A 17,412-nucleotide genomic window follows, 5' to 3' on the forward strand; every position below is an offset into this window, starting at 1 on the left:
AAACAAAATGTACTCATTAAGATAACAAAAAATATTTTTGAAAACAAAAATTAAAAGAATATGCTTTCTTTTATGACTAGGATCTAAAAAGTATTGACTACATCTGCAGGGGAGAAGAAATTAGAGAGAGGACCTGTATTCAAGACCCACAGCCAATAAACTAGAAATATTCAATAGATGTAATCAATAAAAAAAGAAAAGATATTTATAAAATATTAAATTTTTTCCTCTAGCTAACAAAAACTCAATTTCATGCCAGAGAGCATGAAACTATGACAAAGCATAACTAAAAATAGAAGAAAAACTATTTTGTTGATAATTCTACAAACAGAATAGAAATGTTTAGCTTTAAGTGGGATATTTTTATAGTCTATAAATTTTCTTTTTCAGAGAAAAAATGGTATCTGATTTTTTCTTTTTAAAAATTGATGAGTCACAATGTTATGCATTGGAAAAAAATTAAAGTCTCAACAAGAATGTTTTGTTTACATCGTTGATTAATAAAAAGAAAGGAAACATGAAAAGAACCAAGATGCCTGTGTGTATTTGCTGAATGAACTCTTTATATTGTGTCTTCTATTTATATGTATGTTTTCGTTGTGTTGTCTTTATATGAGAAAAGAGTCCTTGTAATCACAACAAATTTCCATAAGGATCAATAAAGCAAGTCTTAGTCTTAATTGCAACAATAAGTCGCTCCTCAAAAAGAAATCTTTAAGCCTTTATTAATAATCCATCATATGGTAAGATGTAATCAAAATGGTTCCAGTAGATTTTGTATTTTATTCACATTGAATCTCAAATTTATGAAACAGCCTTTAGAAAAAGTGGAAGAACTTTAAACATAAAATTTCGATTTTAGACAAAGAAACCTGTAAAGGCTTTGAGGAAGAGGAAGAAAATACAATTAAAACTAACAGCCCTATTTTCATGGGTTTGATGAGATGAATGAATCATTATCACATTCCTAATTAGATGTTATGTAATGTACATGTAACTTATTATGTAGAGAAGATTGATCAATAATTGTTAAAAGTACCAGACGTGAAAATAAAAGATGCATTCATGTAGTCAGAACACAAATTAATATAAATTATCTATTCATAACTATTTATAATTAAGTCACAAAATGGTTCAGGTTTCTCCTAGATTAAATACAGACAAAAATGAAAAGAAACTGCAGTCATTAGCCTATTTTGCCTTTTTAAAATAAATTGTTTTGCTTTTGAGTCATTGACTCAAATGGGGCTCCTTCCTTTCAGACCACTACAAATACAGCCCAGATGATTGATATGAATTTTAATCTTTATCTATTTGACTCAGGACCATGATAGTCTAAAAACTCAAGAGCTAAAAATTTTTGTTTTGAAAGATTCAAATCTGTAGATCTCGATGACGATGCATTTTCTAAATTTGAGTTTAATGTTGAGAAAAAAATGTAAACAAAAAAAACAACAACAAAGAAACAACAAATATTAAATTCATCTGTTAAGAAAAATCATGTGTCTTGCATATTAAAATGAAATTAAAATGAACTGGAAATAAAAATTTCAATGTTAAAATGTTTTTAAAACAGAGAAAAAAGTTTTTACCAGAATTTGCACAAACAGAGAACAAAAATTGTTTTTTCAATTCTCTGAATGAGAGACACAGGAATAGTACTATTAAAAATCAAGTATTTTCTTCTTCATTTTTCAAATGAATCATTATTACCTTTATTGAAACCAATCAGATTTGTGTGAATTAATCTAGAGAGTTACTTTTCACATTTTCAATTAAAAATTTTGTGTAGACATTTTCACCTTAAATTTAGGTTATAGTTCTAAAAACAAAGCTTGAATTTAATTAACATTAGATCTCTTTATTTCAAAGTTATGTTTTAAGCAAATTACTATTTGTATTTCTGACTAACATTAAATTAAATATTTAAAACGTTTACTGAAAGAAGATAATTATGATTCATTAAAAGAATTGTAAATATATTTCTATTCAAGCAAAAATGTCAAATTGAATTGAGCTGAGTTGTTGACATCTAATGCAGAGAAAAAAAAACAACACTGTGTGACTCTATGTACCTAGTACAAACAGTTTGTCTAGAGTAAATCTAAACTCTGGTTTCAATAGACCAACTAGTCCAATGAAAACAAAATACAAAACATAAATTCAGGTGATAAGATATTGTTTAGAAATCATAATACTATGTAAGAAAAGGTTTTTTGTTCAATTGAAATTATTCAACTTGTTCAGTCTAATTTTAATGAGTTTTAGAGTGTATAGCTGTATTCTTTTTCATGAAAAAATAAATAAGAATCATATAATGTGCATACATCCGTAATCCCTTGTTAAGAGTACAACATTCTATATCTATTCTGTTTTTTTATTTTATTAATCTACACATAGCAAAAAAAAAATAAACAAACAATTGCATTAAAATGTTTCTAAGTATATTTGCAAGATATAGAACATGCAGGTCACATGTCAGTTGCAAGCAGATTGGTGAGTGCGACTGTGAAGCATGCCCGTCTTGGAGGAGCATCTTACCTCTGGGTTCATCATTAACTCTTTCATTTCTATTTCTTTGGCATCACTGATTAAGGCCTCGCTGTCATTAGGGATGCCATTGGAGCTCTTTTTAATGCCGGCAGCGTCCAAAGATTTACCCTTTCTGGGTTTCACCGCCTTAGATTGTCTTCGAAATGAAAATCTCCGCTTCTGCAATGGCTGTTTGTTATTGGCCCTTGCTAGTGCCCTCTAGTGTTACCAGTGATTAATATAAAGATACAGTTGTAAATAATGGGCTGTTTAAATAGCCATTAAAAAAAAAACAAAGCAAACAAAAGAACTTGACAAAGAATGAACAGGCAATAACAGACTAGTCTAGGATTATAAGGAATGATCAAACTAAAATCATAAGCATATAAAATAATTTGTTGATTAATATAGAAGTTTATTATTATTTGACAGTAGCACATATGATTTCATTGTTTCCCAACTAAAAGAGACTTAACTAAGCTTCTTATTATGGTAAAAAAATATTTTATGTAAACATTTTATGAAAGTTTTCTTGATAAAAAAAAAATCAAAATGTCAGAAATTTTTGCTTAAAGGATTTTTAATGATATTTTAAAATTTTGTTGAGTATCTTTATATTTTCAACCTATCATCATCAATTAAAATATAAATTGTTAAAGAAATTGATCTTTGTTCAGTTTATAGTTTTAAAAGCAAGAAAAAAAGATACAGAAATAGAAATAAAAGCAGCTGCTTATAAATTTGATTACTCCCAAGTTTAGAAGTTACTATAAATACATGATTGTTTCAAAGTTTTTTTTAAAGTTTCATTACGCATTGAGTAAATAACTGACAAAAAAAAATTTCCAAGTGAGAAAAAAGTCAGAAAAAGTCAAAGTATAACTATAAGACTATAAGTAGCCTACTTACCCAGCCGGCTAATCTTTCTGTTTTCATTCTTTGCTCAAACAACTGAATTTCCTGAAGACATAAAACAATTCAGAGATTACTTTTTTGTATTGGTCATAAGAAGTACAATTTAAGAAAAATATTTAAAAAATGTTTGTGTAAGAATCTGAATACTATCACTTTTTAGTTTTTGATTGTAGCCTGATTATTTGTTAAGAAGTTCTGCTGGTGAAATCATTGTAATTATTGTTAGGCGCTTCTGCACTGACTTATGCAGATAAGTCAAATGGTAAGGTAACAGACAAATAACAAAATCAAATAACACAGTCGAAAGGCCAGCAATACAAGTTAGTCAACGCTGATAGTGAATGTCAAACAAGAAGTTTAATATTAATGAAGGGCACCATCATGTTGTCAAACTAAATCTCTACTTCAGTTACTAAAGCCGACCTTACTCTATGGCTGCCAAAAGTCTTCTGTGTTTACTTCATAAATCCTAGTCTTGTTTTTTAATTCGTCGCATCATTGTCAAGGTCAAAACTTTCCCTTTTTATGAAACAACATTTCCCACCACATTCCTAATTGTGCCCTAACATTATTAATGTTGAACCCACAACATAGGGATTGCTTAGCTAAGGGGCTTACAATTTTATTGATCACTAACTCGATATCAAACTTGTGCAAACCCTTTTTTGCCCGCCTCACCCCTTTCCAAAGGTTAAAGATTTGTTCAATTAATAAATTGCATTTGTTACCTGAAGGGCTTTCTTTTCGATGGTCATTGAGGTTCTAGAAAAACTGTAGCTTCTTAATGTCTCTTTCTTTCGAGCTTCATGCTGAGCCAGGAGACTGCGCCTAGAAATAGACAAACATAAGTTGTACCAGTGCTGCTATCGAAGTCATTAAACTAGAAGAGTCCAACTTAGAATAATGATGCAATATTTGATATTCAGCACTATCAATTGTAAGAACAAAAAAATTCACAACCTATTAAAAGGACTGTTAAGTTTTTACAAATATAGAATAAATAAAATTGAAGAAATTAGCTCAATACTACTGTTTACTTCGTGTGTTGTCATCTATAACTAATTAATACAGCTCAGGAACATTATAGTAGAGTTGAAGATAAGGAATGAATATGTTCAATCAAAAGATAGTGCATTTATTACACAACTTGTATGAGCTTTATGTGCAGTGGCTACACAAGTCAATGATTGCATAACTTGTAAGAATTACAGTGAAGTAACTACACTACTGTAAGTCATCAATTTACAAGTGATGTCAAATACAAACAGCTGCAGTATGATTATTAAAATAGGCTATTGTCCCTAACTATTTATTGAAATTAAAATTTTTATATCCTCTAGAAAAAAAGAGTTTTTTTTTTTTTTTTTTTTAAGAACAAATAATCCATTTATTTAAAAATTATGGGGTGGTATTGAAAATCATAAAAAACGATTTTTAAAAAATATATCATTAGAATACATAACCTAGTTCCCAAGGTTTTGTATAGAGAGCAGGGTTGACTTAAACTCCATAAACTAATGAATGTAATGAAACAAATGTGACACTAAAAAGACAACAAATGAACAGAAAGTGCAAACTAAAGTACACAGCCTGAGTGACACATTAATATAGGCTAGACTGTAGAAAGCAAAAAAAACACTGGCCTCACACTATGAGCACGAATAAAAACATACACATACAAGAAAACAAAATGTTAAACCGGATTTAAGGAATTTTGTGTAGGGCAGTGACAAACCTAGAAAAATAATACCCAGGATGAACTATGTGCTATCTTAACCTAGAGGAGAGAGAATCTTTATTTATTACAGAAAGACATGGAGTCTACTTTGGAAATGGACAAAGATTAAGACAACTTACAGCATTACTTTTATACTGTGTGATTTAGTCAATTATAATGTCAATTTTTATATCTAAATTTTTTTTTTGAGACTTTGCCAGAAGCAAGTCCTTTACAGCTACTACCTACTTGATCTTGTGTACTGTGAGGGCATTTGGGAATGAAAATTGAGCACACTAACCTGAACAAGCTAAACACTGCAGCTTTTAAATTTACATTTCTCATTAAAGAGAGAAAAAAAGTAAATGGAAACAATAAAACTGAAAAACTTGAATGTAGAAAGAAAGAAAAGCTAAATAAGTGGGTCAAAAGTATTCTCTGACTATTTCAGGTATTTCACTACAACAAAATACTAAAGTATTTGTTCACAGCAAAGTTTTTATGTGTAAATTAATAAAGTTCTGCATCTGAATTCCTTGATGGTTTATTGATCAGTATATAAATATTGATTTACAACAAAGAGTAATTTATTTAAACTGAAAATGAAATAACATTAAAAAACACATAATGTCAAGGGTTTATTTACGTAGCTATGCATTTAGAATTCCTGAGACCCAAGTCACTCTATAATACACCAATATTTACATTATATATCTATGTTGAAACAATGTTCACAAACTCTACATGCTCACACTTATCTGCTTGATATGCAAATACAATTGAAAACAACGTCAACAAATATGATTTATAAATAGTTTGAAAGAATGTTATAATATTTATATACAGCATATATTACCAAACGGTTTTCTAATTATTGGTATGATAAATGGATTCCACAAATAAAAAAAAAATTGCTATAGTCACTACAAATCTCATTCAAATATTTTTGAAGACCTACTCTACTGGAGAAGCTTAAAACAATATACAACCACACAAAAAAATATATTCGTGCTAGATTACCCTGCCTTGGTCTGTCTGCTTTTCTTCAAAATCAGATTTCTAAATGGGCGAATCCATGTTTAATAAAATAGCTATATAAAATTGTCAACAATATATCGATATCTAAAATGTCAACTGCAATATTAAGAAAACATTTTTGTATCTCTGCACACATGTGAAGCACATATTAAAAAAAAAATATTCCCTGGTTTACTAACAATTGGCAATTCACAGTGCAAACCACAATATTTATCAATAAACATAAAGACAATGCACAGCATTTGCTATGAAAAACTTGCTTGCCAACCACAAGTAGAAATGTTACAACAAAATAGAATTTTGCCCTAAAATGTTAGGAAGTGAACTCACTTTTCTTTAATGGCGTTTGTTGAAACTTGCATCCTGTCTCTGACTGCCATGAAAAATACTTCTTCTCTTGTTGAAAGAAAGTAGTCCAGCATGGATTTCTAAACAGATATCAGGAATGTTATAAAAAAAACAAAAAAACAACAACTTTTAAGCAAATAGCCTACAAATGATGTGTTTAAAAACATACATTTACCATCTAGAAAGGTCAAAGTTTAGTTTGCCATTAAGGTCAGAAATATCTAATAGATGTAGAAACATCACTCCTTACTTGAACATCCCTGTTGGCATTGAACAACATAATGCAGATAAATGCCAGCACTTCTCTCACTATGTTATCATTGCGTCTGGATAAATGGGGTAAGACTTTATTGATGACATTATGGCTATTAATAGCATTCTGGACCTCTTTGATCCTATTGATCTGCCTGGAAAGTAATTCAAACAAGATATTTAAGTATTTACTGAGTAAAACAGGATACCAATCTTCGTATTCATCTATGCAACATATTTATTTTTTCATTGCACTCCTCTGTCATTTTCATACGCAGAGACAAGCCATCACTAGTAGTGTATGAAACTATTTGATTCATAAAAAATAATTTCAATAACAAGTTTCAAAGTTTTATAGAATTTTTATTTTGTTTGGTATCAATGTATTTAATATTTTATGATTCTTTTCTTCCTTATTATTAAAAATAAAACATTAGTGTTTTATAGTAACCTAATTCATATAAAAGCAAGATAAGCTACAACATAAGTTTAAAACTGCAGTCTTAACATAAAAATCTCTTGATAAGGTTTGCTTGTTTCAAACCATAGTGATCACCATCAAGGACAAATGGAGTGCATGCTTGAGAGGATTATTTTAAATGTGCACCTTTATTCTCCCTTCCATTAGTATCCAAATATACTCAACTTATAGCCACAGTTATAGCTAGTATTCGCACTATAAGATCCTATCTTAAGCAATTACATTACTTACTTTTTAATTTTGGATTCAGATGTGCGTGATGCCCAGTCCTCTGGAAGTTTTCTCTCCTCATTGTGGATTAATGCACGAAGTATCTGAAGACATCTGACATCTAACTGCTCACTGGTTGGTTGATCAGGACGAGGTTGTTTACTTTGTACTGCAGATATCCTGAAATCATCACAACCACAAATCATAATGTTTGCATTCATTTTATTGCAATCTTTAGGGGTCTTCATGTTTAAAATTAATTTCTAGAAATTATAAAAAGCCTTTATATTTAAACACTAAATATAAATATCCTTATTTTCAATGGATAATACTAAAAGATAAAATTCCTATAATGGTAACAGCTGTACTCATAAATAATTTAAAAGCATTACCAACCATTCAGAATTTCAGATATTATAAAGCTTATTAAATAAAAATATAAAATAAATGTGTAGGGTGATGACCCAAGTGGGGGTAATCAGTGGTTTAGACCAACAGATTCTTGTACAAGAGTATATTGTTTCAACTTACGCCATTTGTTCTAAAAGTATTTGAGCTCTGGAATACTTTTTGACCAACTTTTTCTCATTTGGGTCAATGAAGCATCGAATAAGCTTCTGAAACTCTTCACCAAGTGGGAGTTCTTCATTGCTTCCAGCCACAATGTACTCTGAAATAAACAATAAAGTATGTATTGGAAAGACAGAATGTTTCCCCTCCATCTACCAATGGGTTCTGATGGAACAATGAAAGCTTTCCCAGTGCGAGGTGTTTTACTACATTCTGAGCTTCATATCTCATTTTTTCATAGTAAGAAGAGCGCAAGTTGAAAAAAGGTCTAAGAAGAAAAAAAAATGAGACAGGCTGATATTGTATATTCTAGTAAAAAAAAAGTCACAGATCAAATTAAGTCATAATTGGTCAATACTTTTATGTAAGAACATTCAAGTTAAATATAGCACACATAATTCTGTAATGAGCATGATCATCATAAGATCATCTTTGTTCGAAGTAAGACCTCTGGCCATGGACCTTTAAGTTGTCAACATAAAGTACAACAGTTGGGAGAACAACAGCCATTCTAATATCAGAAAGTCAAGAAGAATCACATTAGCAGAGACATTTTGTTGCAGACCCCTCTTGTGAAAACAGTAGACAAGATCTTTTTTTGAAGTTGAAATGATTTCTAAAATATTTTAATCTGTTAAACATTTGGTAATAATGCCATTTTACTTGGTTTATAATCAAACATGGATTGATAACTACAGTGAAAATATATATATCTTTTTTTTTGCTGCTTTAAAAATGAAATTTATTGGCTCTGGTGTTTGAAAGGGATATGTTATATTAAGAGTTGTAAGTACACATACCTCTTTTAGACTTGATCTTAAGCTGAGCCTGCACTGTGTTGTGACCAGTGTGAATCTTGGTACAATTACTCGTAAAACAATGGAACTTAGCATTTAATCCCAATTCTGATGCATAGTACTCCATATTGCCCTGAGAACAAAATATGTATTAAATATATTACTTCTTTAAAATACAAAAAAAAAAACTATTATTAAAGCTCTCTTTTAGAAAGTATAACAGTACAATTTAATGCGCCAGTCTCATGACAAAGAAATAATATGCAAGAAGTTAAGATTTTCTTAATCTAGAATATAGAAATCCGGAAGTCTTTAAATATATGCTGATAAAAAAAAAGGAATTTATTTATTTCTGTTTGTTTTTCTAATTCACTAATATAACAAACAACAAAAAGACACAAAAACTCTTTTTGTTCCACTGGCAATCAAATCATTAAATACAATTCAACTATGAAGAGAATTATATATATAATTCTCTTCATGGCTCAAGAGTTTGGACACCAAGTAATGGAAAGATCACTCTTTTATTTCTGCAAGTCGGATGGACTAGAGTTACCCCATGTAATTTTAGAGGTGGGAAACAAGTAGTATTCACACGTCACTAAATAGCAGGGCCGGACTTAACCAGTGGGGCCCAATGCGAAATGGATTTTGCAGGGCCCAGTTTGGGTAGGGATACGGATAATGAGTAAAATTTAAGAGTTTGTATTAGAAAATAAATTCATCTTTGCATTTTATTCATTCTTTACTACGTCCAGAATTACTTTACAAGCCTTGATTTTAGAGAAGTCATACGTACAGCATATCATAAAAATTCTGTTTCCTACATAGATCACGCTCAATAGCAAGAATTATCAAATGTTTCAATCTATCTATGAGAATAGTTGACCTCAAGTAATCCATCATTAGTCTGAGGCGCGAGAAGCTTCTTTCACTAGATTCCACAATTACGGGTATTGCATAATGCCGTTTTTATTAGCATGCAAAGGATTGGCATTTTCCATATTGAATGACACCCCAAAATGACAATTTTTGTCTATATATTTCAGGAGATTTGTATGAGTTTTCAAAAGATTTTAATACTTTCCAGCTTTTTCCCAGGACTTTTCCGTATATTATGCAATTTCAGATTTCCAGGAGCTCCTGGTAAATCAGGAGGCCACGGAAAATCTGTTATAAGTTATAAAATTGTTTAATTTAATAATTTACACCTAGGATTAGCGTGGGGCCTGTGACAGTGCAGGCCCACTGCGGTTGCATAGGTTGCGGTGCCTTAAGGCTGACCCTGCAAAATAGCGGCGTATGCTACGCCGTCGGTTGACTAGTCTGATATAAACATTTCACATGTAAATTTTGAGTGAGTCTAGTGTGAATGTATATTGTGTTTTTTATAGTTATAATGTTTTATGTTTTTTGTGTAATGCACAAATTGTAAGTCAAATTTTCTTATGAATAATAAAGATTATTATTATTAAAATCATAATTATTTAAAACTATCTGATGACTATGAGTACAGGGAATACAATTATCAGTGTACCTTCTTAACTGCTGCTGTAGTGTCAGAAAGAGTCATGCCTGAAGTCAATTTCGTCATTACGTCTAACAGTTGCTGACAAACAATGAAAGTAAATAAACTTAACATATTTGACCACATTTATTATCAATTTTTCATTTATGAATTATTTTAAAATAGTCAATTGATTACCTCTGAAACATGCAATTAATTATACTGTTAAGATACATTTATAATATCAATATATTAAAACATTACAGAAATTGGGTTATGAAGGTGAAAAAAACCAACACATTTTAACTTAAAGAGCATTTATTCAATTATGGTAAATTATAAATTTACTGAAATTAAAATTAGTTATTTGAATTTTTGAGGAAATATCACCTATACCTTACAATATTAAAGCTCTAGTCTTGGAACTATAATTTATTATTTTCCATAAAGACTGCTAAATTGAATGCAAACATATATTTGAGTGAAATACTTACAGCTTTATGAGATGGCGTCAGAGATAATACTGTTGTGAGACAGGTCAGTGCATTTTTCAGATGTGTTGGTGATGTTAAGTAAGAGCCCAGATGAGAGAATAGTCCCTGAGATTTGTTGAAAAAAAAAAAGTTAAGAAAAAATAATCATTTATTCAAAGATGTTCAAATTTTAGTTTCCCTTTCAGACCTTGCAAACTATGTGGCAGATGATGTAAAGGTCATCTGTTTCTATGGCTCATGATTAACAAGGGTGTCAGGTGGCTAACACAACAACCAACCGCCTTTACTTTTCACCAACTAATATCAGGTACCAATTAGAGCTGGGTGGACTCAGAGGTGCCCTAAAGATCCTCAAATAAAAAATTCTAGTCTTCACCAGGATTCAAACCCAGGACCCAAGCACTTTATTACTTGGCTAGTGCCTCCGTTCAAATTTTAACCTACTGGTACATTAGAACTGTAAAGTATAATTTGCAAATTAGAAATTAAAAAAAAATGTTTTTGTCCCAGAATCTACCCTTAAATAGAATTTGGTAATTTACATAGAAGCCATTCATTCATATTTTTTACAAATATTAAGTTAAATTTTGTTAAGAGCTCTGTTACATTTTAACCTTCCTCCTAAGATGTGTGAGAATAGTGACTTACCCTCAGTGCATTAGCCACATTGTCAGTAGTTTTCACTTCCTCAGCATAAATGTGATGATCAATGGACTCACTGTTGTACAGCACTGTATAAAACAACTGCCAACAGAAACAACAAATTGCTATGTTCTAATGTTTCATGACAGGCTTACAGGTCAAACTTGTTCACCCCCCCCCCACTAACTTAATCTCTCAAACTTAATAGTTTTGTTTACATTTAGAACTATGATATAAAGATAATATAAATGTTAGCAAGTTAGCAAGAGGAAAAAAAAAGTCTACCTCTGGCTTTAGGCTTGCAAGGCTAAATAATCTTTACAAATAGCCGATTATGCCTAAATTACTAGAATTTTGACAAAATGACAAATCCTACGATTCACTTACATGTAAAGCTGAATATGCCTAAATTACTAGAATTTTGACAAAATGACAAATCCTACAATTCACTTACATGTAAAAATGGTAAAACTCCATCCAATATGAAGAAGAGTTTGCTATGCATGACTGACTTTGTCTCATGGTTTTCTGCCACTTGACTGGTAAAACAGAAATTTACTTGAATCAAATTAGAGATAAGACAAAATATACAAAGTCATTTGAAACACTGCCCTCATCTTGAATCTTTAGAATCAAAGACATTACCATTCATGTATATATATATATATTTATTTATTTTAATATGTATATGTATGTATAATAGAACCACCAATCACAACTCTAAATGTATACAACTTAAAACTGAAACTAGCAGTCAACAGCTTGATTATATCAGTATATGTCAAGTATATATAAAATCTGACAAGTAATTTACATAATATTTAGGTTTTTAATATAAACATTCAAAATTTATCCAAGAACTTGTTAAAAAACACACTTCAAATACTTTTTAATGACACTCATGCAATCAATAGGTAATATGTTTATAAGAAACTATTATTTATTTTAGAAAGGGGTGGAACTACCTATTGAATCTTAGCTGGGTTTTTTTTACAATTATGATTGCAACGACATTAAATGTAAACAAAGTTTTTGTTTAAAACAACATACAAACCTTGGTTTTGGTGGTGACTTGAGTAGCTGAGAGATTTTATCTGCATACTGAACAAGAAACTCAGATACTTGAGTCATATCACAGACTGCAGTGTTAATAAAGTCCCACATCAGCCTGTCAAAGACAGAGACATAAGCATGACATAACAATCTTATTCAGGACTCTCCTAGCTAAGTGACAGTGCAGTTCAGAGGATACAACTAAACTGACTAAATAGAAGAGGATTTGAGTACAAATACAAAACTAGTCTAGGGAGGCATAAAGTCAAATAATTGATCACTTTAAATTTAGTCAACTTAAAGTTTACACTTAAAATAAAAAATAATTTTTTATATTAGGCTGGTTCTACATTAAGCACATTATCTATCTTATCTTAAATAATACAGACGTTACTTCAAAAAAGAAGATGATTACGTCCCACGCATCATGCATTCAGTCATGCATATTAACCAATATTTCAGCTTACTTGTCATGTTGTAGATCAGAGGCTCCACTCTCAACCAAGCCATTTGAAGCTTTCATGTAAACCCACATTAAGAATTTAATGAATGGACGCTTCAAGTTGCTATCAACAGCTGAGTTGTTAAGAACCCAGAGAATGTCATGGGAAGGCAGAATAGTTTGACAAAGAGACTCAATAAATTTATTTTCACCCTGAAAAACAATCAAATTTGTAGCAAATGTGAAATTGTGAAAGTTAATGTTTTCTGCATTAGTCTATTGTATTGAGTGTCTCATTGAATTAATATACTGGAGAATAGAAATGTTTCCTACATTATAACTTAGAACCACGTTCAAGATTACTGACTAGATATCATGCGCTAATTTATTAGTTTACATATGATATACATAGCTATAGATTTGAATGGTTTAATTAGAAAAACTATTTCATGCTTCAAACTGTTCTATACTCAAAAGGTACTTAGTAAACTGTAATCTCTTGTTTTTTTAATGGTTTCATTTATATTGCAAGAAAAATTAGATTTTTTAAAATGTTCCATATTCTAAAGGTGCTTAGAAAACTGTATCCTCTAGTTTTTTTAATGGTTTTATTTACAAATCATTGCAGATAAACTAGATTTTTAAAAAAATGTTCCTATTTCTAAAGGTGCTTAGTAAACTGTAACCTCTTGTTTTTTGAATGGTTTCATTGACAAATCATTGCAAGATAAACTAGATTTTTAAAAAAATGTTCCTTATTCTAAAGGTGCTTAGTAAACTGTAACCTCTTGTTTTTTGAATGGTTTCATTGACAAATCATTGCAAGATAAACTAGATTTAAAAAAAAACATTTAACAATTGTGTTCTGACCTCAGCACAAGTTGCTAACAGCTCCACAAGATTTATAAAATAGGTAAGATGTCCAGGCTCTGTCTGATTGGTTAAGATCTTATCCCTGAAAAGTTTGTTGACAAAGACTTGTAAAAAAAGAACCATTTTAAGAATATTCAACCCCCTAATAGCAATGAAAAACCAAATAATATACAAATAGAAATGTAATAAACAGAAATTTGAGATATTTTCCAACTAATTGTAATTAATGTATGATGAAGAATCAAGTAAAAATGTTACTTATTAAATATAGCATATAACATACTGAAATTTTGTATGAAATAATTGTCAAGGTAAACAGGAATGATTAAAAACAAGTTTAAGAGCATTAAGCTGTACTGCGTCTAATGACATTTTATTATCTGGGTGAATTCTTACCTTACTTCTTGTGGCTGGTCAAGGACATAGGCTGATTTTTTAAAAGTCTGCATGATGTACTTCATCACTAAAGCCTGATTTCTTTTGATAGTTAAATCAAGTCCCTCAACCTAAGCAAAAAGCGATGTCATTGAAAGAGAACTATTTGTGGAAATTCATTCAAGCTAAACATTTTAAAATCTACAATGAAAGTTAAGGTAGATGAAATCACATCAACAAGTTTACCTTGACTAGAGACTTCAACAGTTCTAAAAACTCTGGGGCATTGTGTTGGCATTCTGCTGCTAACATGACCATTCTCTGGATTTGGCGAGGCTGGACTTTGAGACAAACACTTTGATTATCTGTAAATACCTGCAATCCAAGAATGGGAGAACTGAAAAATCTTGTCCATAGATCCATGAAATCTTTTCTTTTAGGGCACTACAAAAGACTCAAGAACTGGAAGTTGCTTTGCACCACAAAAAAGTATAGAATTTCTCATTATGCCCAAAATCAATGAACATTACCAGACTCATCCATCAGCAAATGTCAATCTGGTAGGCCTATTGTATATAATCTTAGACAAGTAATATAACAAATATTTATATACAAAGACTTAATTTTTATTGCTAGTGCAAGTAGGGACATTATTCCAAAGATTCTTTTTGTTTTTTTGCTGATATTATATTTTTTTAGATTAAGATAACTAATAATAACTAAACAAGATAATAACAATCTCTAGGGCTCTAAACAGAATGTTACATTATTGCTTTATAAATTATGTCTGTCTACCAATAATCTAGCTTTTATTTTGGATCTGTGACATTCTCTCAAAGCTACAAAAACAATTTAGAGAGTTGTAGTAATTTAATGCTAGCTGGTTTTTTTTACCCTAAATAGGCTGGTTGTGTACTATGCAAGTCACTATGAGGAGTCTCGCTAGGCAACCACAAGATAGTAGTGGCTATATTGTCATATGAAAGTAGCACTTGAATGGGAGCCAGTCTTTAAAATCTTTAACATCTGATGCATGCAGGCAAGAATGCATTTCCAAAATGGGCTACAAGAAAATTGTTCTTCAAAATGAGCCACAGTTATTTTAGGATTGAACGAGGCCAGTATCCAGTAATCTAGGATTCATGCATACTTTTTGGAAATGCTTGTACAATCACAGTTGAAATACTCTAAGGTAAAAGGTTGTACTAAAATCTAGTATGTATTAACTATCACTAATCTAACAATATCTGTGCTGTGAAAATCTTAATACCATGACTCCATATCATCATCAACAAAAAAAGCATTTTCTATTTATGGGCAATATACATTTAAAAAAGAATATTTTTTCTTTATGAACACAGACAGCTAGTTCTCTACAACTGATGCAAACAAATTTTATGCCAACGCATATCAAAGCCTGATGCCCAGGAACTGAGGATCAAATAATAGTCCGTGGTAAATCCCTACAGAGTAAAAGAACCAACCTCTTTTAAAGCTAAAGCAAGGTGAGACCTGACAATGGAGACATCTAGTAGCCTGTCCAAGTGGTAAAACATCTCTTCCTGCACCTCATGGTTTTCTCTAATCAAAAGACACAACAGATGTAAGGTCTTCTTGAACACAGACTCCATGCCTTGATATTGTTCCTAGAAACAGACAGGGAGAATTAAAGTAGTTCAATAAAACAGCAACGTTTAGACTGGTGGATGTATGAACCAAGTGACAGCAAAGTAATTCTAAAACAGACTAATACATAAGTAAAACCAGATAAAGAAAGTTGGTGGAAGGAGACATGACCACTCACTCTTAGCAATCTGGAATCAATTTCTTGTGACAGAATATCAAGCACTATGTTGAGAACACCTGTTGAAATAAGACATGGGATAACTTGAGCAAACATTTTTATTTAAATTTCTTAGCTATTTTCAAATGTTTACATGCCATAATCCATTTCTCTGTATGATAAATATAATTTTAATTACAGGATTTTGAAAAGTATTAATAAAAAAAGGTGTATTACCGTGACTTATCATTATATTTTGATTCATTGGGTGAGGTTCTTGTGGTGTTTTTGGTAGGTAGCAGAATCTGTATACAAATGTATTTATAAAACACAAATCTAATTTTCTAATCAAATTATGTCTAGAAATATTTATAATAATATTTGTTTAGTATTCACATTTATTTCTTCTAAAATAAAATATTTCTATTATAACTTATTCTACATCTACTAGAAATCAAAGAAGAAAGTATCATGCTGAAAGTAAATTTTGCTTAGATTCTAATTGGATGTCTTTTTGTTGAAATGTTTTATTGCTTGGATCAAATTTTATTTATTAATTTTAATTTCATGTTCTAAATTTTCTTCCAGCATTGCTTAAAATCAAATTGGAATCCAAAAACTTACTCGCAAAGTTCATCCAAGACCTCATTAATTAGGGACACCTGTTGGTCATTCAACTTTGACCTGGCAAGTCTGCGCAAGGTTGGTAAACTTCTTTGTACCTCACGATGAACTCGAGCAGAATCACGCGTGTACAGAATCTAACAGAGATAACAATGATGATAAATTAACTCTTACAATTGAAAGCTTTATTATAAAATCAAACATCCTTTATGTTCTAACACTAGCTTAATTGAAAAAAAATCCTACATTTTGTGAAACAAACATTTGTTAATAATCAATCGTATATGTTCAGACGTGATCTCTAATTAGAAAATAAAATAAATCAACACCCACTTGTGCCCTCTTAGCCAATGCAAACATATCCATCTGAGATGAATAAAGTTTGTTAAGTAAATCCAGAGACTTGACAATAATTTGTTCATATTTGTACTGAGACAAATCCTGAAAGAGATATTTTAAAATTTTACAATACTTATTAAATCATCATTTTCTATTGAAAGTGGAAACTAATCATTGGTAATGAGGGTTAAGAGAATCATACTGAAAACAAAACAAATGTTTTCTAGAAACAAATTCAACTGACTATTTAGATAGTGAACCTCTTAAATGTTACTACAAAACTGATAAAAATGTAGTCATAAAAATAGAGAAACTATTACATGGCACAAGAAAAACAGTGAGTGCCTTCCAGACTAGTAGTTTTACCTAATGATACTTTAAATTGTGATGCCAACCAAAAACTAACTCAGCAGATGATAA

General features: G+C 30.5%; 1 protein-coding gene across 7 annotated transcripts in view; it reads right to left on the reverse strand.

The window, feature by feature from the left end:
* Positions 1 to 17,412, reverse strand: part of LOC106068995 (inositol 1,4,5-trisphosphate receptor-like) — a 132,313-nt gene that overhangs the window by 17,517 nt on the left and 97,384 nt on the right. For 6 of the 7 annotated variants that reach the window (XM_056035022.1, XM_056035023.1, XM_056035025.1 and 3 more), the window contains 22 exons: positions 16,987 to 17,094; positions 16,654 to 16,790; positions 16,267 to 16,334; positions 16,051 to 16,109; positions 15,731 to 15,892; positions 14,493 to 14,621; positions 14,268 to 14,377; positions 13,869 to 13,953; positions 13,024 to 13,211; positions 12,558 to 12,671; positions 11,958 to 12,042; positions 11,510 to 11,605; positions 10,862 to 10,966; positions 10,398 to 10,469; positions 8,864 to 8,993; positions 8,025 to 8,163; positions 7,515 to 7,673; positions 6,801 to 6,957; positions 6,533 to 6,630; positions 4,176 to 4,275; positions 3,442 to 3,492; positions 2,542 to 2,751 (listed from right to left, as the gene is read on the reverse strand). In XM_056035022.1, the coding sequence (XP_055890997.1) occupies positions 2,542 to 2,751; positions 3,442 to 3,492; positions 4,176 to 4,275; positions 6,533 to 6,630; positions 6,801 to 6,957; positions 7,515 to 7,673; positions 8,025 to 8,163; positions 8,864 to 8,993; positions 10,398 to 10,469; positions 10,862 to 10,966; positions 11,510 to 11,605; positions 11,958 to 12,042; positions 12,558 to 12,671; positions 13,024 to 13,211; positions 13,869 to 13,953; positions 14,268 to 14,377; positions 14,493 to 14,621; positions 15,731 to 15,892; positions 16,051 to 16,109; positions 16,267 to 16,334; positions 16,654 to 16,790; positions 16,987 to 17,094 (2,562 nt within the window). The remainder of the gene's footprint in view (positions 1 to 2,541; positions 2,752 to 3,441; positions 3,493 to 4,175; positions 4,276 to 6,532; positions 6,631 to 6,800; positions 6,958 to 7,514; positions 7,674 to 8,024; positions 8,164 to 8,863; positions 8,994 to 10,397; positions 10,470 to 10,861; positions 10,967 to 11,509; positions 11,606 to 11,957; positions 12,043 to 12,557; positions 12,672 to 13,023; positions 13,212 to 13,868; positions 13,954 to 14,267; positions 14,378 to 14,492; positions 14,622 to 15,730; positions 15,893 to 16,050; positions 16,110 to 16,266; positions 16,335 to 16,653; positions 16,791 to 16,986; positions 17,095 to 17,412) is intronic. The other variant, XM_056035026.1, reaches the window with a different exon arrangement.

The sequence above is a fragment of the Biomphalaria glabrata genome, chromosome 7 (assembly GCF_947242115.1).
Source record: "Biomphalaria glabrata chromosome 7, xgBioGlab47.1, whole genome shotgun sequence".
In the NCBI taxonomy this organism is placed as follows: domain Eukaryota; kingdom Metazoa; phylum Mollusca; class Gastropoda; family Planorbidae; genus Biomphalaria; species Biomphalaria glabrata.